At 54.9% G+C, this 24,373-nt stretch overlaps 9 protein-coding genes across 9 annotated transcripts; 3 read left to right on the forward strand and 6 right to left on the reverse strand.

The window, feature by feature from the left end:
- Positions 1-265: 265 nt before the first annotated feature.
- CHGG_06687 (uncharacterized protein) lies at positions 266-874 on the reverse strand (the record flags this gene model as incomplete). Its single annotated transcript, XM_001222781.1, has 3 exons — positions 266-374; positions 452-630; positions 698-874. 3 exons carry the CDS (start codon positions 872-874, stop codon positions 266-268), a joined length of 465 nt encoding a protein of 154 aa, XP_001222782.1.
- A 3,698-nt stretch (positions 875-4,572) lies between these two features.
- Positions 4,573-5,421, forward strand: CHGG_06688 (uncharacterized protein; the record flags this gene model as incomplete). The annotated part of the gene is made up of 3 exons (XM_001222782.1): positions 4,573-4,621; positions 4,690-5,129; positions 5,203-5,421. The coding sequence occupies 3 exons, from the start codon at positions 4,573-4,575 to the stop codon at positions 5,419-5,421; spliced, it is 708 nt and encodes a 235-aa protein (XP_001222783.1).
- A 568-nt stretch (positions 5,422-5,989) lies between these two features.
- On the forward strand, positions 5,990-7,176 carry CHGG_06689 (uncharacterized protein; the record flags this gene model as incomplete). The annotated part of the gene is made up of 2 exons (XM_001222783.1): positions 5,990-6,074; positions 6,161-7,176. The coding sequence occupies 2 exons, from the start codon at positions 5,990-5,992 to the stop codon at positions 7,174-7,176; spliced, it is 1,101 nt and encodes a 366-aa protein (XP_001222784.1).
- A 441-nt stretch (positions 7,177-7,617) lies between these two features.
- Positions 7,618-10,445, reverse strand: CHGG_06690 (uncharacterized protein; the record flags this gene model as incomplete). Its single annotated transcript, XM_001222784.1, has 14 exons — positions 7,618-7,756; positions 7,819-7,955; positions 8,015-8,504; positions 8,577-8,603; positions 8,700-8,895; positions 8,951-9,115; positions 9,168-9,261; positions 9,321-9,342; positions 9,410-9,546; positions 9,610-9,631; positions 9,697-9,801; positions 9,861-10,027; positions 10,083-10,308; positions 10,372-10,445. 14 exons carry the CDS (start codon positions 10,443-10,445, stop codon positions 7,618-7,620), a joined length of 2,001 nt encoding a protein of 666 aa, XP_001222785.1.
- Positions 10,446-13,232: 2,787 nt separating this feature from the next.
- CHGG_06691 (uncharacterized protein) lies at positions 13,233-14,651 on the reverse strand (the record flags this gene model as incomplete). The annotated part of the gene is made up of 3 exons (XM_001222785.1): positions 13,233-13,430; positions 13,577-14,237; positions 14,293-14,651. The coding sequence occupies 3 exons, from the start codon at positions 14,649-14,651 to the stop codon at positions 13,233-13,235; spliced, it is 1,218 nt and encodes a 405-aa protein (XP_001222786.1).
- Positions 14,652-15,824: 1,173 nt separating this feature from the next.
- On the reverse strand, positions 15,825-16,123 carry CHGG_06692 (uncharacterized protein; the record flags this gene model as incomplete). Its single annotated transcript, XM_001222786.1, has 2 exons — positions 15,825-16,040; positions 16,112-16,123. 2 exons carry the CDS (start codon positions 16,121-16,123, stop codon positions 15,825-15,827), a joined length of 228 nt encoding a protein of 75 aa, XP_001222787.1.
- A 1,437-nt stretch (positions 16,124-17,560) lies between these two features.
- Positions 17,561-18,243, reverse strand: CHGG_06693 (uncharacterized protein; the record flags this gene model as incomplete). Its single annotated transcript, XM_001222787.1, has 2 exons — positions 17,561-17,894; positions 17,957-18,243. 2 exons carry the CDS (start codon positions 18,241-18,243, stop codon positions 17,561-17,563), a joined length of 621 nt encoding a protein of 206 aa, XP_001222788.1.
- Positions 18,244-18,813: 570 nt separating this feature from the next.
- On the forward strand, positions 18,814-19,624 carry CHGG_06694 (uncharacterized protein; the record flags this gene model as incomplete). Its single annotated transcript, XM_001222788.1, has 3 exons — positions 18,814-18,864; positions 18,973-19,050; positions 19,130-19,624. The coding sequence occupies 3 exons, from the start codon at positions 18,814-18,816 to the stop codon at positions 19,622-19,624; spliced, it is 624 nt and encodes a 207-aa protein (XP_001222789.1).
- A 485-nt stretch (positions 19,625-20,109) lies between these two features.
- On the reverse strand, positions 20,110-23,970 carry CHGG_06695 (uncharacterized protein; the record flags this gene model as incomplete). Its single annotated transcript, XM_001222789.1, has 1 exon — positions 20,110-23,970. One exon carries the CDS (start codon positions 23,968-23,970, stop codon positions 20,110-20,112), a length of 3,861 nt encoding a protein of 1,286 aa, XP_001222790.1.
- Between the last annotated feature and the right edge of the window lie 403 nt (positions 23,971-24,373).

Raw genomic sequence — 24,373 nt, forward strand, 5'->3', positions numbered from 1 at the left:
AACTTTTTCTGATGATTCGGAAGCCCAAAATTTACGAGTTGGCGACAAAAACTGTAGTTGTATCCTCCATGCAACATTTGAAGAAGAGCTAGTGCCATTCATTGTCCTCAAACACTACAGGGTAGGTAGGTACCCAGATACATGTATGTAGGTACACACATGTAAACAGTCCAAAGGTGCTCATGGGTCACAACATCGGAGCCCCAACCTTCTTCTTGAGATCGGGATCGGCATTGGTTAGGTTACTTAGTAACCACCCGCACGTCTAGACAGCGTAATAAATGCTCTTGCAGCTGTGTCCGTCGCTGTCGGTGTACATGTGGTGCTGGTCGTCCTTGTAGATGGTGTAATCACGGAAGCCGTTGCCGCCAGTGCTTAGGTAGGTAAGTAGCAGAATTAGCAACCACTTCAGACATTTAGGTCCACGGCGAGGGACATGGCAGCTACTAACCCAACTTTACTGTAATTAGCCTTTGTTTGTGCATCCGACTGGATGTTCCAAGAGAAGTACACGCCGGTGGAGAAACCACACGACTGGCCACCGCCCTCCCAGGCCATGACACCGCTAGTGGGGTAGCACGCGTTGCTCGAGGAAGGCCGGAAGTTGCAGTTGCTATCGTTGGCGCAGTACTGGTTAAGTTTGGTGTTAGTGAGCGTTTTGTTATGGGGTGCACTCAGCGCCACATTGGTCACTCACCACCACTACAGAGTAGATATTCGTAGCTCCGTCCTTGCAGTTGACCAAGTGGATTCCCTCAGCACGCTTGACGATGTCGTTGAACTCAGCCTCCGAGACCGGTGAGGGAGCCGTAACGGGCCCAGCAATGGCGCCCGCGACAAGCGAGCCAAGGGCAAAAACCTTGGGGGCGATCATTGTGGTGGTTTATGGCGTGGTTGGGAAATGTTCAAGTGGTGCTGAGAAGGTTCTCTAGGAATTCCGAAAGAGATGTCGATGGAGGAGGAGAGGTCCGTATTTAAACCCAAAACAAAGAAGGTTGTTCGTACGCTCATAATCCTTCTTTGAGGTTGCACGTGGAGTTCGCGTCTCGTGGTCGAGGTTTGTTCATCGCTTGGGCTGTAGCTGCACAGCATCAGTAATCGCCTCAGACCACCGTCAGCCGAGCGTAACATCAGGGGTGGGACGCTGGTGGTTATAATCCATCAGGGACCTGAATTTGATACGAACTTCCTTGTCGGCTCTACTGATCCGTTATATTATACAGCACCCGAGACCCTCACGAAATACTAGGAGCTGAGGGCTACGGGAACTACATTTACATGTAGCGTTGCGAAGAATGGCCTCGGGATAGCAAAGCCAGCGCAATTGTCCAACGCATCAAACAATCTACCAACTTCAAACTTGACAAATCCAGTACCATTGGACTTGCTGGTGGGAATAAGGGCACTGGGGGGGCTCCACGGCAACTCCTTCAAAGCCATGCAATGGGAGCGAGCTGGTCTAGGCCTCGCATAAGACCAATAGTTACCTGCCCACCAAGTAGACGGCTGTGGCCAACCGCCCAGGAAGTTGGAGGAAACATTGAGAAATCTACAAGTATCTTAAGTAAATAGTGCTCTCAGAGGTCTCACAAAATATCCCCCATTAGGTACGTAGTGTTGTTGGAGAGAGAGAGGCGTCACAATGGTCCTCTTACTCAGCGACATGCACCACTAGATCTTGGCGTGGGGACAAAGGCTTTTTCTCTCCTTGTTTCTTAGATAACAGCTCGTTCCGTCTTTAGAATCCGAATATTACGCTCAGAGGATGGTGCCCAGGCAAGTGCCAGCGGATCATGGATGAAGACGAGGCGAGGCGTGACATGGAGCTAATGAAGGACTCGGTTGCCCAACCTCACGATTCAGTACATGTAACAAGGGACTCAACGGCGGTTGATAGGTTGGCTAGTCCTACAACCATCATGTAACATGCAGTTGTGCTATCTAGGTAAGCTGCCAGTACGAAGTGCGAAAAGGCGCTGAGCCAAAGCGGAGAGGTGGCTGTGACCGCAACTACCAAAGCTAAGAGATGAAATAACCCAATGTTAGGGCCTCACGGATGATTAATCATAGGTAGGTACAAGTACACCGGACTCTACCAAAGGCCAACCATTACTTGTATAGAACTACCTGTTTTGCCTCTTCCCACTGCGAGTCTCGTAGCCTCGCAACAACCAAGCTTTTTATACCAGATTATCTCGAAGAAAATGGTCATACTTTTGTAAAGTAGGCGATTTGATCCCGGCCCAGTTCTCCTTCACTCCTACTTGCCTCCAACTGACTCTGACTCTGATTATGCGAATGCCAAAGGAAAAATCACCCGAAAAGATGGAAGCCGCTCGTCAAATATATCCCCGGAAACCCGCGATGGCTTTCAAGAAAACTTTGTATGGTCGCTGTCGGGCCGTCGACCCTCCCTTTTGGAAAGCAGGGTTGGGTACCCTATGATGCCGAGCTCGAGCCGCCGTGGAAAGGTTCGATCATAACTCGGATGATTGCCAACATGTAGGCGGTAGGCAAGCTTGCTTTATCCTTCCGTTGGAAGCGGACCGCAGAACATGACAACGTCATAGCCCCCCCCGTTTCTTGGTGCGCGATAGGACATAAATCAACAGCCGGTTCGTTGGCAGTCGCTGCACAACTCCCCATCTTTGCCCACCAAGGTGGTGCAGCCGTGGGTAGCGAAATGGGCGCAAGGTTTGTCGGCCATGGCGATCAAGGATTGGATCGGGTGCTGATTTTGACAAGATAAATGAGTAATATTGAAGCCGAGGCCGACGACAGTGTGAGCGGGCGAGGCTAGGGATATTTAGACTTGGCGGATGTTAACGACTGGAAGCAGAGTCGCAGACTGGAGAGCCAGGAAGTGTGATGTTTTGCCTGAGTGCCTCAATGTTGAAATGTCGGCTCAACAGCTTTATCTAAGGGCGCACGAGTGAAAGAGCGAAGGGCAGGTCCCCCGAACCGCACAGCACAGCTCGAGTCACTTTTCCGTGATCCGGCAGTCCCAGGCCCAATGCCATCTTTTCACTCGGGCCCCATCGGAATTGCATCCGGTGCATATGCATGGGTTGGGGGTCGCGGACGTGGTGCCTCTCGTTGCTATCACGGAACGGTGCCAATGGGATGGGTTAGAATGTTCCTGATTACCTCTCCAGCCAGACTAGCCTTGATACTATGCCAATTTGGTCTTATTGTTCTTCTTGGTATGGTGTGCTGGTCGGTTGATCGTTGCATGATTCACCTGCAAGCTGGCACCGAAAAGATGTCCACTCAAGGGTCTCAGGAAGCAATGCAGTATCTTGCAGCTTCCCGATCATGCGAGCGACATACCTGAACTCGGTGCCAATACGTAGGCGAGAGCTGATTCGGCAAAGCGTCGAGACGTGATGAGCAATGCGTACATATGCAAGACGCCGACCCAATCACACCCAAACGTTGGTGGACGACTCGCCCTTGTCAGCATCAAAGCGTGCGATTCGACAAACCTGTGTGTAAAGGTGTAAAGTTGGTGTTGGGCATCGTGGTGGGATAGGTAGGCCACCGAAACTACCTCCAGTGAGGGAGAGATTCCGGAGTCGGCCTGCTTGTGGGTGCTCCTCATCCCACGGAGGTTGGTGTTGGATCGCGGCGGGGGTTCTCTCGTTTGGGGGAGCATCGCCTATTCGTGCCAGGTCCAATCAGGTACGGCTCGATAAACAGTAGATAACTATGTCATCTATTTATTTTATTTCAACCCCCCTTCTGGAGGCCCGGCGCCTTAGGAATTGACTTCATCGCGTCAATGAAACTTGTGTGTCGTTGGGCTCTATCCTGTTGCTGTGGTAAGAACGAATAATACTGGGCCGGGAAGCACTCCTCTAGGTAGTAATCTTTACATCTTGAAGGATCAGATTGGATGAGTGCTTTCACCCCCGATCATGACGGTCGACGTCTATGAAGCAAGAGGGCCCATCATGTGGCCGGGGACTCAATTTATAATGAGAAAGATGGCGTAGAAATGGGTGAAAGGATGCCAGTTTCAAAAAGCGAGTGTTGGGCTGGTCCGTATAATAGAAATAATCACACAAGCCATCCGCTCGTTGTCGGTTTTATTTGGGGTCGCCAGTGGTGAGAGCCAAAGGAACTTAAAGTCACCGGGAGCGAGTGCCAGGTGAGGCAGTCCAAGTCGAATCATGGACTGCATCGGCGCTTTTCGTTGGATAAACCGCTAGGTTCGGGGTATCCATGGCCCGGCTACGGAGAGTTTCTTGGTAATCCCCCCCTTCTTCGCTTGAGGGAATCCGGTATAATGCGGGGCACTATCACGTTGGCTAGTGGAACATCCTTAGACATCTCGGAGCTCAGTAAAAGATGGCCCCTTGTTGTTCCTCCGTCTCAGGTAACCCGACTCCGCAATGCCGTGATGGCGAGTCCGAGCCTGCCCGGAATAGCGCCATCGATGACGCCACAGCTTGGATATATATGTCAGCGAGAACAAATGACATCTACTTAATAACAGCATAATTACCTACCCTCCCGACCTTCCATCGGCCGTCAGAATCACCAACCAGCTGCAACCAACCCAAAAACACCATGGCCTCGCAAGACAAACTCATTCTCTACACCAACCACGGATGCCCTTGTGAGTAGGATTTTGACGGAACCAGTTCTGGCGCCAAAGAAAAAAGAATGAAACTAACCTCGTTCAAGGGGCACACCGCGCCCACATCGCGCTGGCAGAGCTCAAGATCCCATTTGAAGAAGTCATTATCGACTTGAGCACGCCACGGACAGAGGAGTACCTCAAGATCAACCCACGTGGGCTGGTCCCAGCGTTGTCGTACAACGGAGAGATCATAATCGAGTCCGGCATCGTTGCGCAGTTCCTTGTCGACACTTACCCGTCCCACTTGATCCCCGCCTCCAATGCTCCCGGCGGTGCGCTGCGCCGGGCCCAGGTTGCCTTGTTCGTCGACGCCTTCATCTCCAAGTTCCAGAGCGTATTGTTCGGGCTTTTCAGGGCCAAGACCCAAGAGGAGAGGGAGGAAATCGCAGAGAAGGCAATTGCAGGCCTTGTAAAGGAGGTTGAGCCGCTTCTTGATGATGCGAGTCCCTTCTTTGGCGGGAGCGACAAGATCACTTTGGCCGAGGTAAGAAACACACAGCTACCTAATATACATGTATGGTTGGCAAGGGAATCCACTACTAACAAACAAATTCCAGGTTCTGACGGGCTCATTCGTGATCCGCCTCAAGGTCCTGTCGGCGGCTGGTGTTTACCCCAAGAGCATCTGGGCACAGATTGAGGCGAAGACGCCCAACTTTCTCAAGTGGGTTAATGTTGTTGCCGCGCATCCAAGCGTGAAGTCCATTCTTGACGAGAAGAGTCTTGTTGAAGGGACCAAGGCCAAAATTCTGGAGCTGGGGGGTGTTATCGTTTAAACGTATTTTTGCATGTAATATTCTCTCCTGTGTAGCGTTGAGATTGACGAGCGAGAAGCAAAATGGAAAAGATAAAAAACTGAGAGTTCCAAGCTTCCATGCTGCATCTGCATCTGCATGGTAAATTTGACCCCTACTTCGATTCGCGGTTCCGCCTGTGCTTCTTGGGCTTCGCAGGCTTCACTCCCCGCGCGCTCCCTGTTTTGGACCCACTTCCAGCTCGGGCAGCAGTTCCCGCAACCGAGGCATGGCGCCTGAGCGATGGATCGCCTGTGACCTGGACCTGGAAAGGAAGGGGTCGAGGTCGAACTCGGTCATTCCAACACCATCCACACCACACACAGATACTTGTTGGTACAATTGATTTCCCCAACCACAACACTCGCGTTTTCAGCTATTCAACTCGGGCCATCTGACTGCTTACCCTCGAGGCAGAAACATCGAGGGCTCCCCACTCATTGACGGCGGATGTAGCGCATCCCGCGCTGGTTGCGCTACCTATCCAATGGTCCCCTCGAAAGGATCCGGCATTAAAAACACTTTGACAATGCCGTCACAATGGTTTCAGATGTACGATGACTTCATCACCAAGAACGCACACCAAGTGTCACAAATCGAGTCGACGTTACGATCATTAACCTACATCATCCCTGGTACGCTTCCTATCCTCCTTCCAAGCATCAATCAAGCCATTGGGGACCCAAACCTAGACCGTCACTAACCCGGCATTCTTTCGTAGGCCGTTTCCGCGACGCCGAGATTGCCTCCGAGTCCATCCACAGCGGTGTGCAGCTGCTATCCCTCTACCACGACACGCTACTCCGACGGGCGCACAAGCTCACGACGAAGGTACCGCTGCCGCCCTCGCTCTCACAGCCCGCGCCCACCCCACACGGCCGATACACGCGCTTCTGGACCCTGAAGAGCACCCTCTACCGCCGCGTCGCCTACGCCCTGCAGATCGTCCATTATGTCGAGCTGCTGTGCGAGATGGCCGCCAAGCGCCGCGGCGAGCGCATTCGCTGGCGCGTCATCGTCCTACTCGAGGCCGCCAAGGCCCTGTGCCGCCTGCTGCTGATGCGCATCACACGGTCCCGCCCACTCGTCACCCCCATTCTTCCCGAGCGGGAGCCGATACCAGAGCAGCCCACAGAGGAGGATGAGGTGGAGGCTGAGTTCAGGGCGCTGGAGGAAGATGATGAGGACAGGAGGAATAGCACTGGGGAACTGGGCCAACGAAAGGGTCAGTTGGGTCCCAATGGCGAGTGGACCATGTCCCGCACCGGCATGAGCCTCCCATCTCTGCCCGCCCCAGGCGATACGAGCGGGTACCTGCTTTCGCGGGTGTTGACCTCGGACGATATCAAGCCGGCAGCGACGTTGCTCAACAAACTGCAGGGCCGAGCCCAGGCCGCCGAGGTTTTGCATATCCTCGCGCCGCTCATCTTTGCCGTGGCGCTGGCCCGGAGCAAGGACAAACGCAAGGCTTGGACACCGTGGCTGTTGGGCGTCGGCGCGGAGCTCGCCGCACGGCAGCTGAGGGATCGCGGGCTGAGGACGACGCCGCTCGAGCGCGAGGAGTGGAACAGGCGCGGCTGGGCCATGGGCTGGTGGGCGATGCGCGGTGCCTTCTACGAGAACGTTACCAAGGGCATGGTGGGGGGTGTTCGAAGCCGGATGCCAGGGCTGCTTGCCGGTATTTTGGAGGATTACGAGTATCTGTGGGAGAACTACCACTTCAGCACAAGTTCGTGAATGGTTTTTGAAGGACAGGCGTTGGGGGAGGGGGACAACAGGTGCGAGGAGGAAGAGGGCGGCCACTCCGAATGGGCGTATGGACATGGCACAGGGGGTTTTCTACTGCATTGTAATATATGGATGGCATGTACGAATTAAGACAACATACTGGGGTCAGCGATCCCTTCTTTCCTTACCTATCGCGCTAACAGGCGTAGTCAGTGTCATCTCAAACTCAAGGGCCTTCCCGAATTATGAACCACATCTACCAGACAATCAAAAAACAATTGGTCCTACTATCTGCTACTACTTGATCACTAGCCACAGCGCGCAACGGTACAAGCCAATTGGGGGGGTGAAAAAAAGAGTGTCTTCTGGTCGACTCCAGACTTGGCCGGCCTGAGATGTTATCACTTCATCATATCCAACCGCCCGCCGCTCCACGACGCCAAATACTCCTTACAACCTCGAAGCAAGCCGATTCTCACCCGGGGCATGGTAATCCGGCACTTTCATGTCGAGCGCCTCGCCCGAGTAGCCAAGGTCTTCGGCAACCAATACAGCGGCCTTCTCACCGATAAGGAGAGCAGTCGAGTATCTGGCACACTCCGTTAGCTGTAATTCCAGTTTCCCCCCTAATTCCAGTCTTGAATCACTTACGTGTTGCAGCCCACATTGTCAGGGCAGATACTCAAGTCGGCCACTTTCAGGCCCTTGACGCCGTGCACGTTCAGGCGCTCATCCAGGACACCGTGCTTGACGATGCTGTTGCCTTCTCTGGGGGCCATGGAGCATGTCTAAGGACGAAGATTGTCAGCTGGCTGTATTGGATTCTCTAAAACCAAAACACACTTACACCAAGACAATGCCAGGTCGTCTCGACATGGCGCTTCACCCACTCCTCGACGGCCTCAATATCCTTCTTGGAATACTTGAGCTCCTTCCTCTTCTCTTTGCGGTTGCTCGTCACAATCCCCTTGGCGGGCTTGTCCTCGGCCTCGGGCACGGGCACGCTCCAGCTGCCGTGCTGGATGCCGGCCGTGATGTTGCCGGGGAGGGCGTAACGGTTAGTATCTTCCAGGTTGAGGTCGTGGGCGCGCGCTTCCGAGTCGAAGGCGAAGAAGGGGTGCATGTTCTGAACCTCGCCAGCGTAGGCGTCCATGCGGCGCGCTGTCTCGCGCGACTTGATGTAGCCCCATACCATGGGCACCATGTCGCGCTCGTCGCTCATGAAGCCCGCGTCGAAGTCAGGCACCGCGTACGGGTCCGCCGAGGTGATGTGTGTCTGGCCCCGCGAGAAGGGGTACTCGAGGAAGTGGAACATGGTGAAAAAGTTGCCGGGGGGCCTATTGAGAGATCGGTTAGGTAACGATAGGGGGACTTGTAAGTTGTAACCGCAATTGTTGGCCCTGGCTTACATCAACATGTGGTCACCAAACCATCCACTACGAAGCAACGTTAGTTATTTCTCTCTTGGTCGGAGCATCGACACCTAGAGCGTAGGGCGGAAGATACAACAAGCAACATAAAGTGCAACATACCTAATGACCGAATAGTGCATCACTGGCTTGTCCGGCTTGTTTTTGAAGTAGGATTCCCATCCTTCCTTGAAGTCAGGGGTTGGCCAGGACTCAAACTCCTTGAGCTCGGTGGCAGTTGGGCGAATCTTGACTCCCGCCTCGATGCCGTTGGTGGCAAGGGGGCCGGTCCCCTTGAGATTCCACTCTTCAAAGACCCCTAGGCAAAGGTTAGCCTGGCTCTCTCTTCAACCCTTCGCAAAAGGAGATCGTACGCTTTTGCACCTCGGGGTCTCCTCGTGCAAAATCATCAAACGTTTCCGTGCCCGGCTTGGCCCGGTAGACGGAAAAGGTAAGGTAGTGGTCCTGGAAGTTGAGGCCGACACCAGGGAGATCGACGATGGGCTTGACTCCGACACGGCGCAGCTTGTTGGCATCACCTGAGCACCCAATATTAGTCCTGCATATTGACCGTGTCTGTAGTCGGCCTACCGATTCCGGACCTCTGGAGAATCAAAGGGGATGACATGGTGCCGCTAGACACAACGATCTGTTTGCGAGCACGAAATACGCGGGCCCCGGCACCCTACAGATATGTTAATTTGTTTGGAGGAAAAGAGAAGGTTTAAAAGTACAGGTACTCACATCGCCACTCGGCTTGGTCGGGCTGTGGGTTTGTTAGCAAAGGAATCGAAGGGGAAGCGAGGGCGCTAAGAAGAGAACATGAAGCTTACACGGTCCGGACAGCAACAGCTCGGCCGTTTTCAATGATCACCTTGTCAACCTTGGTGTTGCAGGCAATATACAGGTTCGAATGGACAGCACGGGTGGCATGAATATACGCATGAGCGCTGTCGCTGCGGCGGCCAGTCTAGATGTATGTTTCTATCAGTGTCCCATCTGGCTTGATATACCACACTAGGGGATCACTCACATCGCGATTGATCCACTTCAGCCTGGATGCCGAGTTAGTATCCTTTGCCCTTTGTGGAGAGCAGAGGTCTCTCAGAATGTGACATACCACTGCTCAGCGCCATGGCCGGTTTTGAGATCCTGCAGGTCGTCGACGATGGGGATTCCTTGGGTTTCGACAGCTCGGAGGAAATCATCCTTGATTGGGTACGCACTTCACACTGGTCAGTATCCATCCACATGAGCGAAAGAACAGGCTCCCAGCTCTCATACTAGTTACCAAAGGAGACCTTGATGGGGCCCTCGAATCCATGGGTATCCCGATTGTGTGAGGCACGCTGGTAGGTCTCGTGCTTCTTCATGAGCGGTAGGAGCTCCTCAGTCTTCCAGCCTTTGGCCTGGAAATCATCATAATCAGAGGCAGAAGCTCGGGTGTACATCTGTCACGCGTCAGCCCCTGGGCCCGAACCTCCAACCACTATCCCCCTCTCTTACCATGAAGTTGATGGAGGATCCACCACCAAGAACATGGGCGGCCGGCACAATGGCACTCCGGCCTCCGAGCCATTTTGAAGGGCTAGACTCATAGAAGGTGGCCGTCTTGGAGTCCAATTTCATATTCCGTGGGAAGATTGCCGGTCGGAACACCCATGGGTTGTTGAGGTTGTTCTCTCCGGCCTCGATAAGTAGGACCTTGAGGTTATGGTCCAGGTTGGCCAACCTAACGTGTGTATCATGTAAGTCTTCGCTGGGGATGATAAAAGCTTGACGCTACGATCCATACCTTCCAGCCACCACGCATCCACAACTCCCACCACCACACACAATAATGTCGAACTCCTCGGGTAGCGGTGACATCTCGGCCGGTATTGCTCGCGAGGACTTGGAGCGGGTTACGACGAGCCGCCTAAGAGGAGCCCTGGAATGATCATGCTGCGAAGGGGTTGGCCTCTTATGTTACATGTGCTGCCTCTTACCAACAATCACACTTGCCGAGCCATACCTATGGCCGATGACCCCTCAACAAAACATACATGGCCTCGACCACCCTTTCCGTGTTTCCATCAACTTGGCTGCTGCAACTCTGGTTGGCCAATTCCTGTCCTTTAGAGACCAAACAGCTGCATTCCCCTCACGTGTTGACGAACCCCTTGCGATATGCGAGCCGCGTATGCAGCTCTGGGAACCCCTCATCTTCTTGGTATTGTCTGTGTTACGGCGGCTTAAACGGTCTCGCGGGGATAAAGGGGCCCGATGTTGACGGCAATGCGAAAGAAAGACGATGTGGTGGTTGTGATTGGGGCCCGCACTGACTTGACAACACCATGCCTTGATCACCAACGAAGAAGTTGCACCAGTCACACCAAGTTCTCATGACCTGCTCGCACTGCCCAGTTTCCGAGCTACAGCCAGTGGTGGCTTACTTACCTGGCTTGGATCGGTTCAATATGGTAAAAGCACCCGAACTTCGCCAACTCCTTACCCTCCTCGACGCTGCATGGCATCCTGCCCTGTTGTGCCACCACATGCCGGCGAATACAACTAGGGGCCGGTAGGTTATCTTTCCAGAGACCTTGGACTAGAGAGTCAAGGAGGCCTTCTCACAGCACACTCACTCCAATTCACCGATCAGGCTATGAATGGATATGGTCATTGGCTTTTATCCGGCAGCTTATTTAGACTTCAACGACAGCTCTGAACTCTAATAACATGATTAGGTAACCTTGATTTGAATGGCTCAGCAGGACTATGAGTCTTGGTAATTCTCCGTAGCTAAAATCACCAGAGCCGCGATGTACACTAATGCAATCCGGCGCACTAGCGTAAAGCCACCGAGTGTAGATAGCTCCAGGAGAAGAGGGACGAGAGGGAGCGGACGCCATTCCATTCGGTCCATTCCCCCCTCTATGTTGAAGCACATGAAGGTGTGAGATACAGAGCGTGCTTGCAGGGGCCTTGAGCGAGCAAGGGGCGGGTTGAATATTGATCAGGATGATGCACGCCCATTTCCCCGATGTTACATTGCATGAGCTGCACAGCATATTGGAGGGTAATAACGCGGGGTTGGCTCAACGGTTCCATCTATCATATTGGGGTTGATACTCCAACGATGGACCGGACATGAGATATGGCAGCAACTCAACCTACCATAGTTGAGCCATGCACAGACTGCACAGAAGTCACAAGATGACGGGTATGTGTCTGTCCGTCCATACAGAACGCCCATTGCCACACGGGCTTTCACTCGGAGGAGCTGGCCCCTATCGACTACATAGGAGTACTCTTGGTGAAAACAAATGCTTGTCACCCACCTCCAAGTTTAACCTAGAAAGACCCTGTTCGAAAATGTGGTGGAGTTGTTAGCTTCGAGAGCGGCTAGAGTCCATGGAGGGAGGGCATGCCTTCCGAACTAATGCCAGGAAAATGCGAGCCGTATGTTGGACAGCTCTCTAGAAAGTGGCAGTTTGAGGTTGAATTAATCCACCAAGGCACCGTACCGCTCCTCCCTCGCTCCCCTCTTCTTATCCCACCAATCTCGTATCGCCGATCCATCCACGGCGAGTCGGCATTTCGTACCCAACCCGCCACCAGTTACTGTATCATCTTTACGATGGCAAGCACCAATGACTTGAGACCCCGAGGACCGTTAGCAGGATGCAACCCTGATTTCCCACCTGGCTTGCCGTGCTCCATATCCTATGACACATCCCCATGTTGAGGATTGTTGAAGGGAGTGGCATGTGTGCGCTCAGGAGCTCCCATATCCTGTGCTGAGTGGATGTATTCGTCCCAGGCACTAGATAAGACATCGTACCCCTATCACTGGCCTTGTGGCACGAAATAACACTTTGTCGAAATACTAGTGATAATTACCTACTGGGACGGGGGAAGTGTGCTTGTAAGGGCCGCTGGGTTTTTGAAGCTTACGGTGCCAGCAGGAGGCCGTAGTCAACCATTAAGCATCAGTCGAATTGGTGCGAATTCAATGTTTGTGAGACATGTTAGACACTCCTCTTGTCCCTGCCCAAGGCCGACAAAACGGTCAGCCAGATGTCGCCTTTTCCGTCTGGTTCCACCTAAGCGCGGCACTGCACACGACATGAGCAAGGTAAGTGAAAATGCAAGTCATAAGTCAAGACAAGATCAATTGTCTAATGGTGGTTACATAGTACAAGAGCTAGAAGCGGTCCAACGCTGCTCAAGAAATCAACGCTAACCAGGCCCAAGGTTCCGTTTCGCCATGCTATGTATTCGCCGTGTTAAGCCAGCCCAAATTGATTCATACAGATCGTTTACTAAAAGCGTTGCCTTTTGAGGGAAGCAACCCGACTTTCTTCTTCACTACTTCGCTTGCGCGATGATACGTTCAAGACATATCTTGCCTTGATGATTGCTGGCGGGGTTGTCTTGGGGATATCGGACTCCCCGGGTTTCGACGAAGCCCTTGCTTGTTCGCGGATCTGAAGCCTCCGCTCTTCGACTCTGAGGACCCACAAGAGTGTGAGTAGGACCTCCTTCGACGGGAGCTTGGCTCCGTTCGGCCAACCGGTTGGCCCGTGACGGGGCAACTGCTGCTGCGACTCTCCGTTAGCTGCGGCCGCCGCCGACTCGTCGGCTCCCGGAACCCGGTCGACCGAGTATCCCTCAGTTGACACCAACCGCAAGACCGCCATCGTCGCATCCATCAAGGGACGCGCCAGAGTGGGGCTGCAGGTAAGGATCTTCCGAAGGGTTCGGAGTCTCAGGGTTGAGGAGCGACGAGTCTGCGACGGAGCTGCCGTAGAGGTGCGGCGGCTGTTGCTCGTTGCTGGGCGCGCCGTTGAGCTCGCTGTCGGTGATGAACTCGTTGATGTCGAAGTCGTTCGTGAATGGGAACGATGAGGTGTCGTCACTAGCCAGATGATCGTATTCATAATCGGTTGAGTTGGGTGAAGAGAGAAGCCCGCTTTCAATGAGATAGCGATCTGCGTCAAGGGCCTCTGGCATACAGAAACCATCGCCGAGGTGGAGGCCAGAAGGAACTGGAGCTGGAGGAGCAGCGCTTGCGCTGGATGTAGTTGCTGTTGGGACGCCCGTTGCCACGCCGAGGCTGGTGCTTCCGCCGACCGACACTGCAGGTCCAGGCACAACATCTCAGCAGGATGTTGTGTCGCGTCGGGGGAAGCATTAGCCTCGGGCATGATGGGGGCATCCGCAACAGGAGTAGCGGCAACTGTCTTTGGCTCGCACTCCTCGTCCGCCTCCTCAGCGACGGGGCTGAGGGAGGGTGACAGAGACGCAGGGTTCACTGTCTTGTTAGTGGATGGAATGGACTGGAACATTTGCTCCAGCGAACCCGCGCCACTCATCGTGGGCCCATCTTGTGAGTTGAAGAGTTGCTGCGAGAACGTGACGGGCGGTTGACGAAGACCTTCGAATGATGGGGTCGTCCTGGCGCCATTTGTGCTTTGGAATGTCTGGAGCTCCTCGATGAGCCTCAGGTTCATTTGTTGTGCGTGGAGGAGCGCTGCCTCAAGCTCCTTGTTCCTTTGCTCAAGGCCCTCGACCTCTAGGCGCTTCCGTTCGCGCGACGATTGGGCGGCGCGACGGTTGCGAAGGACGCGCTCGACTCGCCGCTGCTCTTTTTCGTCTTCGGTCTTGGCGCGTTTCCTGTTATGGTTAGCATCATGTTACGGGGTCGGCTCCTCAAAGCGGTATCACATACCTTGGAGGGAGGTTGGTCTTTGGCTCTGGAAGTACTTGGCCCCATGACTTCCTCTTCTTAACCTGCTTCTTCTCGGGCTCGGGGGTGCCGTCGACCGAGGCCGCAGGCTGGTTGAGGGTGGGTTGGGGTTGGGTGAAGGCGGTGAGCCCGGCGAGCATGGTCAGGTCGTGTTGTCCGTCGTCGGAGATAGACTCTGGTGACATCATCTCGAGTGGGTTGACTGTGTTCGTCGGTGCCGGGCCATCGCCGAATAGAGAGGGATACATCTCGTCAGGGGTCGAAAGCAAGGACTCGGCGGGCGAGCCCTCGAACTTAATGTTTGGCGACGCTGCACGGGTCCAGGAATGCATTTCAGACATTGTGAACCTCGCACCTCGTAGGAGGACTTTGTGTGGTTTCTGCGAATGGATGACGAAGCAGAGTTCGTTTCCTTGTCGGGCTTTGTCGGCGGATAGGTGGCTAAGGGCGTAGTGGAGTTATTGTTGCAGAGCTGGTGTGGTTCTGTTAACAGTACCGAGGCGCCTTCCCAGTTCCTCAATACTAATATGTCAAGAAATCAAGATGCTAAAGGGCATTGCATTGCGCATGACGAGTCCATCTGTGACTCAGCAGCCTTGTTGACCAGAGTGAACAGCTGGTTGGCTGCGCTGTCGAAGAGGACAGTCTGGCTTCTTGAACAACGGCAAGGAAGGCGCTCTGGGCTGACGGGGCTCCAGGCTTCTTTTATGTTCTGGACACGTATGCGAAAGGGGCTTGTTGCCTGAGGCAGAACATCAGCACGAATGAATCCGCTATTGATTGATTGGCCCAATCTGTCTTACGACGGCTGCAACGTCCGAGTCCAAACAAGGAAAGCAGGAAGGGCGGACGGGAACCTCGTTCCACGGACCCACAAGCTCCATCAGCCTCGAACTCAGGGGAATCCAAATGATTGCACCAATGTTAGGAGGCGGGGGCGGAGACAAAGGGAAACATGCCATCCCGCCCAGCCGGAAATCATGATTGAGATTGAGAAGCATTCATTCAGTGGCATTGCACTTTCTGGCGGTGGTTCGTTCCCAGCGCCGCTCAGCTGTTTCTTTTTCTGGGCCATGGCTTACGCAGGCTTGCCCGCAAGGCGGGCCAACATTTGCTGCACCTGCATGCGTGTGCTGACTGCGACGACCACCGCCTCCTTCGTGCCTCCACCATCCATCGGTTACTCATCAACAATTCCCTCCACCGCTGATGCCATTGACAGTCGAACTGGAGCAAGACTCTCCACAGCGCTCCGCTTTCGGTCGTGGTGGTCAGAGACGGTGTCAGCTCCGCGGACTGTGCTGTCGGTCTAACTCGTGTATTCGTGCACAATATGATCTCGGAAGAGCAGCCGGGTTGGCTGAAGCAGCGGGTGCAATGGTGACACGCTACCGAGACATGTGGGTTCCAATTATGCCAGTTACGGTAATTTGGGGCGGTGACTTGTCCACCCACTCATTCTCTCCTTCTGACCACCATCCACCGCCAATCTGTCGGCGTTATTGACCGACTCCTCAGAGTCTGTAAGGTATGTGACCTCGACGTTTGATCGAGCATGTCGTTTGGTTCATACCGGTGGCAACCACCCTCCCTGTCCAGAAAGCCCGCAATTTACAGCGGAAGGGTGTGGAATGCTGGGCGAACTTTTCAGTAGCAGCAATCAGGCTGAATATCCCCAGACCCATGGAACCCCAGATTTGCGTCGCATGCACCCGAAGTTTGAACTGACGCTGGAGCGGCACTCACTTTACCGGGCACGAGTCTTCGAGAAACCCCAGATTTAATCTAATTTAAATCGTACCCCATCCGGCATTGCGGGCTTTGTGGCGGGCCGCATCGCCCGGACAAGACGGAGGGCGGGGGAGGGTCCGCAGCTTTGAGCGTGCCTGAGTTACACTGCTTCGTAATGTCATTATATACACTAGGTATGTGTGTGTGCTGTACCGAGTAACTCCTGCGGAGGCGAGGTGTTGGTAGATGCGTTCCCTGTCCGGACAATGCATCCGGTGTTCGAGGCGTCCCCGAGTCTCACAAATGCTCAGCACATGGAGGCGCCACCAGTCCATGGCCATCAAACACTCTCCCCGCCTCCTTCCTTGATCAATTGCGAGGGAGGGGAGTAGGATGGATCAATTGCTGCGGAGGTTTGAGGAAGAGGGAAGTGCGGAAGTGAAAGGGGATGCCAAGTGCGCATCGACCCCATCTCAGGGGCTGCTCCTCCGGGCGGGCAGCCGGGCAGATCGGTGACTGATCCGCCGACCCCAAGCGGGTGTTGGCAGCTGCGGGTCTCGCCTTGGCGGCACGTGCGCGGCGCGGCGCAGCATTCACAGTGCCTTTCAACAACCCCCGGTTTTTGCTTTCCCCCAAAAACGAAAAGGCATCAAAACCTCTTTTCTGCAGCACACAAACACCTCAGGCATTACGAACACGCAGTAGGTAAATCCGGCGACAACAGCGGCTCCGGACTCGCCCAGTACCAAACCGAATTCGTGGTTGGTTTTAAATCCAACAGAAGGCCCTGTGGGCCAAGCAAAGCTGCCGCTTGCTTTCTGCGACGGCCTCCCCACACGCAAGCGCGTTAGTTCCATCCCAGATCGCTTCCAACGGTCGGCCCGCCATCCCTGAACCCCCTTTTCCTCTCTGATGCGCGGATGGACAATCACTCCCCACATTCGTTTCCTTCCGAGAGCTTCCATTCTGTATCCCTTTGTGGAGTCTGGTTTATGGAATCCTGGGAGAGCGCTGGATAGGTGGAAGGCTGCAGGGTTGTTATCCTCCGCATTCCCGTCGTCGGGAGTGTGGATGCCGCCAGTAGTCTGGGGTACACGGGAGTGTCAAGCGGCACGGAATCCACGTTTAGGCGGAGTGGCTTACATACATATACACACATGCCTCAAGGCGGCTCCATCCGGCACCAGCGATATATTACAAGCCGTACTGCCGTGCAGTTTCCTGCCGTAGACCGCGATTTTTCTTTCCCACTTGGGTTATTGCCGAGTAACGGGCCGGAAAAACCTTGTCGACAACCTCACGTCAAAGGAAAATCTTAAGCTGGTTAAAAAGCACTTTTTTTCCTACTCCAATACCCCTTCTATCACTCCCCTCGACCCAGCCCAATGCCCCCGGATGTGTGATGGTCCGTTCCCCAACGCCGCAGACACCGTATATGCTGACCGCTCCTTCGCTACCATGGGAGATAGCGGTGGCGGACTTGTGCGAAAATTTTCACATTGCCCTTCCCATCCTTTCTCTAGAAGACCCCGTCCCAGCCCGTTCCCCACTGGTGAGACTGATGGTGAGGAGGCTTCACGAGCCCCTCAATGTCGCTCGTGACCCAGCCGCCATAATAATCACCCGGCGGCGGGTGGGCCCTTTCGTTGTCGACATAACACTCCCAAGGTCCGACAAAGAACGCGATATAGCCCTTGATGGCCTCGTATTCTTTGGGCGGCTCGTTATACGACCAGATACGATTGGTGAGGATGTCGGCGGCGGAGATGGGACTCATAATGGCATAGTTCGTGGCGGCGCCGTGGAATTCAGAGAAGGTTGCTCGAGGAGTGGTCGATAAGGGCAGTCGGACTCTGCTAGGAGGGATGTAGTACACTGCACAAGGAGACGAGGAAGTCAGTAACTGTCGACACACAAGGAGCAATTTCCCGCGACTATCACCAGGGGCCATCCGAGCCGGCGGCGAGAGATGACGATGGTGATGGAGAACGAGATGGAGATCATGGTGATGGAGATGGAGATGGAGATGGAGAAGCCAAGGAGGGGAAACGGACCCGGAGCGTGATGGGCCTCGAGCACCCAGTAAGCCTCGCCAGGCGGGCAGTCGGCCACTAGCTGACCGTGCCACTTGATTTGGATGTGACGGTTCGTCCTCTCCACAATTGGCGGACGAGGAAAGGTCGTGACATTGTGCTTCCGCATGGTGGACATGTTGCTGCCGCTGCCGGTGTTTTTTTTGATGCGCTATGGGGGAGACTGGGCTTGCACTGGGTCGAGAGGAAACACCTTGCGGTCAATCCGAAAATATAAAGATGGCAAGGTGAAAAAAATGCTCTTCAATGCTCGAAAAGTCAACCGGGCCCATCCATGTGCAAGCTGCGGGTCATCGTGTGGCTTGCACGTCGGCCCACTTGATCCCTGCCCACAAACCCGGGCGCACGCGCATTCTGCGACGGGAAGAAGAAACGTTGACGCTTATGATTCCAGGGCAAGCACAATCCCTGCAGCACCAGCCACAGACGGTGCGTCATGGGGCCATTGCCGCCCCGCCGTTATCTGCGCCCCGCCTCGGTTGACCAAACAGGAGGCGACCTCGGAGCCTGGAAACGGTCTGCCTGGCCCCCTTGTTCGCCACTTGCTCAACAATCCAGCCGCGATTCTCATCCTCGTTGTCGTAGTTAACGCAACGGAACGCAACGCAACGCAGCAATTATTTTGCTTTCTTCAAGATAATCAATCGCGACTATTGTCTACAAGACAAAAGCTGGAACCATGTCGAACCGCCAACTCTCCCGGGACATGCAAACCGAGTTCCAGGCACGGGTACGAAGCATCCTCAACCCCGCGCTCCGCTGAGAAACACCTTTGCGGCCCAGGCATCGATCGGGGCAGCAATACGGCTCGAAATGGCCTGATATTGACGTCGTCTAGTTCAACGCAAAACAAGCCCGTCGGGAGGCGCAAAAAGCCGCAAAACAGGACAACGAACTCAAGAAACAGATCCAGAATGTAGGCCTCCGTATTCCCACCGGTCAGGAAGAGCAGAGCATGTAGATAGTATCACTAACACCCATTTCTCCCTCGATAGCTTCTTAAGAAGGGCGAAACCGCGCAAGCCGCCCAAAAAGCCCGCATGCTCCTTGCCAAACAAGCGATCGCTGCGCAAATGGACCAAGCCGCCGACATCGCCGAGCTCTCCCTAGCGCAGATCCAGGCCAACAACGCGATGAACCGCATGACGACCATGATGTCACAGTCATCCAAGACCATGCAGCGGGCCCAGCGTAGCGCCAACCCGGAGAAGACTCTCCTGACTCTGGAACAGTTCCGCTCGCAGAACGAGGAATACGCAATGAACAACGGCATCTACCAGGATGCCATGACCCAGAATACGTCAGTCCAGGTCAGCGATGACTCTGTGCAAGAACTGTTGGGCAAGCTGGCCGATGACGCTGGGCTTGAACTGGGCCAGGAGCTGAACGAGGCGTCGACTAGCAAGGTTGACCCCGTCAAGGAGCCCGCGGAACCCACGCCAGAGGTTGAGGATGCGCTACAACAACGGCTGCGGGCACTCCGGGCTTGATCAGTTGACGTGCTAGGGCGGGTTGCGTTGGATAACATGGAACTTTTGGGAGGTCATGGGGATGTTGATCGTCGGGGGCACCAACCACATACATACGGTTACAAAGGGCGGACATGGGTGTTCGGGCTAGATCCTCCCTTGTTGCTCTTCAGCCTCAAGGAGTATTTTTACATGGCGTTTTGGTTACTTGGGTTCACGATGATTTGCTAGGTACGACGGGGCGGAAGGTTTACGCTGCCATTGATTCTTTTGGGTTAGATATTTATGATTACCACGCAGCTGCCGTTCCTCCCATCTTGCATGTGGAACATCGTCCCGGCCACTTGACAGGTTTGCCCTCAGGAAATTCGTCATTAAGCAATCCGCAAATCCATGCTATGCTCATCCCATTTTGTCTTCCCGATACATAACCCCGCACAAAATGTAGGCGTCATAACCCCCCGCCACCGCCACCGCAAGACTCACAGCAAACAGGCAGCAAATGCCTACATATACAAACTCGCCACAGCCGTGATATCCCTCCGAATCATCTCCTGCGCAGCCGCCATCTTCTGGTACAGATCTGGGTCGCCAATGATGCGCGCAGCATTCTTCACCTCGCGGCACGTCTCGTCTAGCCGCGTGATGGTCCTGACAATGGTGCCCTCCAGCACGTCGGTCAAATCCGTGATATTCTTGAAGCTCATGCCCCGCGCCCACTCGTAGACGACCTCCATCAGGCCGAAGCGGGGCTTGGACACAAAGTCGTTGCTCTCATCGCTCGTCTGGATGACCTGGTGCAGCGTCTGGACGTTGTTGACCTTCTCTGAGAGGTCGACGATGGTCTTCATGCCGCGCTCGAGGTTGGCCGTCAGCCGCGGGACTGATTCGGTCTTCTCCTGGAAGACAAAGGCCGACAGCAGGGCGGCGATCTCGGCGGGCTCGTAGTCGGCGAGCACGTTCTCCAGGATGAGCTCCGTCAGGACGAGCTCGTCACCCGAGTGCACCTCGCACGCGACCTTGCCCTTCAGCTGGATGCGGCTGGCATCGTCGATGAAGGAAAGGTCTTTGAGGACCTGGATGCGCTGCTCGTAGTCGGGGAGGAGTTGCAGGTTTTGTTCCGAGAGGGTCTCGCGGAGCTGCTTGATGTGGGTTTGGATAAGCCACTGGTCGTGGCACATGGCGTAGTGTTTCAGGAACGTTTGGCAGCCCGAGGCTGGCGACTTGGTTACTTTGACCTCGGCCTCTCGCCGCTTGCTCGCGATGTCGTGGACCGCGAGGTTACGGATCCGGCTCAGGTCCATTTCGTCCCAGATATCCGTGTTCCAGGTCCGGCAAACCTGGTGCAGCTTCTCCTTGGCCCTCATGTAGCCCTCGCCGCCAAAGATATCCGGTACGATACCCTTGACAACGTGCTTTGTGAGACAGACGAGGTCTGTAATCGAGAGTTGCAGCGTCTTTGTCAAGATTTGCTTCTTGGCCTGCGGCAGCGGAGTGAAATGTTTCCGGAATGCTGGTACAAATGGAAGGAGATCTGTGTCATTACGGATCTCCCGGTTGGTCCTGATCTCGAGGATTTGAAACATGGGATTTGCCGCGCTGCTCTTGACGATCGCTCCTTCGGACAGCAGAATACCCGGTGTGCGGACGCCTTCCTTCATCCACACAATCAGCCTCCCAGGTGTGAACATCTTCCGACCGAGAGGGTTGACCAGCAACATGCGATACAGGTCTACCGTCAGCTGCTTGAAGTCCTCACCGGCCTGATGACACTCGTCCATGTGGTCATCGCAGACCGGGCATGAGTCTCTCTTGACCCTGGCCAAGTCTGCCTCGGACACTTTGACTGCCTTCTCGTGCTCGGGCAAAAGTTGCTGAGTGGCGTGCTCCGAGAAACTTCGCTTAATCATTTCCTCGATTTTGAGTGCCTCGACGCGCAGGAGGTTGAGAATCATGTTGTACGTGAGCCGGAACTGTGATCGGAGCTTGCTAGGCTCGCCGAGTATCATCTGTCGGAGGTCCGTGACCGGAGGCGCCTCACCACCTCCTGGAGGGACAATGATGACGGAACCGACGGTATCGAGACCGCGTCTCCCTGCCCTGCCGGCCATCTGAGTGTACTCACCAGGGAGAAGGTTACGGAACGAATGTCCATCGTGCTTCCGGTACCCGGAGAAGACAACGGTTCTAGTCGGAAGATTTAGGCCCATAGCGAAAGTCTCCGTAGCAAACAAAACCTTGACCAGCGTCTGGGCGAACAGCATCTCGACGAGCTCCTTGACGATGGGTAACAACCCACCATGGTGGACGGCAATGCCGCGCGAGAGCAACTCTCTCAGTCTGATGATCTGGGGAAGCACGCGGTCCTCAGGCTTCAACCGCGCAATCGACTTCTCAATGAGCATGTGCACAGCGCTCTTTTCTTGGGCGGTGCAGAAATCCTGGTTGCTCAGCGCATCGGCATTCTCCTCGCAACGCTTCTTGGAGAAGACAAAGATGCAGGCCGGAAGTAGGGTCCCCTTCTTCAAGAACTGTACCAAATGAACCCAAAGGTTCTTGTCTTGGGCGGCGGATGTATATCCGCCGGGCCTCCCTGCCCGCCCCATATGACCGGGGGCGTGGCTTGCGCGAGGAGGACCGCCCCGACCTCGCTGTTGGCCAGCACCTCTACCACCACCACGTTGCTGATTTCCACCTCTTTGCTGCCCGCTGCGACCCCCTCTACCGTTGGCCCCGCCACGTGTTGGCTGTGCTGTGGCTGGAGGAAGCGACTTCACCTTATCCTTGCCTTGGATCGCCATGTTGGCGTCCTTCCAGCCCTTTTCGACAAAGTTCTTCTCCGAGTCGACGATCTTGTAAATATTCTTGTTGCCCCAGAGGTAGTGCTCTAGCGGAACCGGCCGCTTCGGTGTCGAGATGACGTAGATGTCCTTTTGTTTCGTCCTGCCAACCCAGGATGCGAACTCGTGCGTGTTCGGCACGGTGGCGGAGAGTAGAATCAACGTGACATGCTCAGGCAACATGATGATGACCTCTTCCCACACCACGCCACGCTCAAAGTCGTTGACGTAATGAACCTCATCGAAGATGACGAATTCGACGTCACGGATGAGATCTGCTCCACGGTAAAGCATACTCCTGAGAATCTCGGTCGTCATGATCAGGCAACTAGCCTCGGGGTTGATCTGCACATCACCGGTCAAGATGCCGACTTCGTCAAAGGTCTGCCTGAAGTCGCGAAACTTCTGGTTACTCAACGCCTTAATAGGGGATGTGTAGATGGCCTTAGTCATGTGTCTTGCCGCGAGGGCGATGGCGTACTCGGCAACCACTGTCTTGCCTGCCGAGGTATGTGCCGCAACGAATACCGAATCGCCGTTCTCCAGATGGTATATTGCCTCCTTTTGAAACGTGTCCAGCTCGAATGGCCATTCTCTCGCCATATCCGGCACAAGCTCGCGGAAGTTGGGCATCGGGCGGTTGATGTCGACCATGTGGGCCCACTCACGACCAGCCTTTCTAGCGCTGGACGCCGCGAGTGTGCCGCGAGGTTCTAGAGCGGGAAATTCGACGGGCAGAATGGAGTCAATATCTTCCACATCCTCGTCTTCGTCGTCATCCCCCTCTTCGTCGCCATCCGCGCGCGGTTTCCCGTCCGCTTCATCTTCAGCACCAGGCGCAGCCTCCGGTTCCTGATCCAACACCTCTTCGACCTCCTTCGCCTGCCTCTCGCTGTCGGCATCGGCAAGCTTCCTCCTCTTGCTAAAGTCAATGCCCCGGTCAAGGCCGGGTGCAATCTCAAGCAGGCCGCCCTCGCCAAGCGTGATGACCTTCTCGAGCTTCTTCCTGCTCTCGCCCTCCTCCGTAGCAGCCGACGAGGCTCGAAGCTGGTCCTCCAAGGCGGCGGCCGACTCGATGCCTTCCAAACCGCCCGGAGCGAAGGGAAAGAACCCGGCAGCGCCGCGCACAAAGTCGGCTCGGCCGGCGGGCTTCCGCAGCATGGACGTGCTTGACTTGGCGGTGGCATGGGAGGCCGGAACGGTAACGTTGCGGTAACCTGTGACGCGGCCCTCGAGACCGTGGCGGATAAAGCGCGTGACGGTGCGAGATTGAGTCGGGGCAACACGGAAGAGGAGGGAATAGTCGGTTGGGATGTCCCAGCGCTGCTGTAGTTTGTCGAGCCATTGGTCTGAGAAGGTCGTCGAGGGAGAGAGGTATTTCGCCTCAAGCTCGGCGCGAAGCTGGTCGGGATCTTGGGGCTTGGGTTCGGGCGTGACAGTCTTGTCGAGAATGTTGTCGATGGCATCGAACGAAGTGTCGCCTTCAAGGTGTAGCGCTTGCATGGCGTCGCTGAGTTCTGATGCCATGTTGGCGTGGGGTAGGCCAAGCTGGCCTGCGGGTAGAAGCTGTCGCTGGCTGGATTGGACAAACTTCTTGTGATGTTGGTGGAAAATTGTCGGAGTGTTGGTGTTGGAAATGCCCAATCCCACGCAAACGTAGGAGATGGAGGTATCCCGTTCGTTGACAATACAGCTACGAATACCTAGAAGGGGCCGAGTTACCAGTGGGGCTTTTGTGCTGGGTTAGGTGCCCTGGCTGGCGGGGTCGAGAGCGGGATGGGACAACTGCGGGGCATTCCATCCCCCCGAGCACTCAGCTCAACCACTCAGGGGATCTACTTGGTACTCACTCTTTTCTTCAAAAACAACCAGAAGCCGAAGAACAACCTCCCTATGTAGATGGTCTAACATTGGGGTGGAAATCATGAAC

Source organism: Chaetomium globosum, genomic scaffold (genome assembly GCF_000143365.1).
Source record: "Chaetomium globosum CBS 148.51 scaffold_3 genomic scaffold, whole genome shotgun sequence".
NCBI classification, from domain to species: domain Eukaryota; kingdom Fungi; phylum Ascomycota; class Sordariomycetes; order Sordariales; family Chaetomiaceae; genus Chaetomium; species Chaetomium globosum.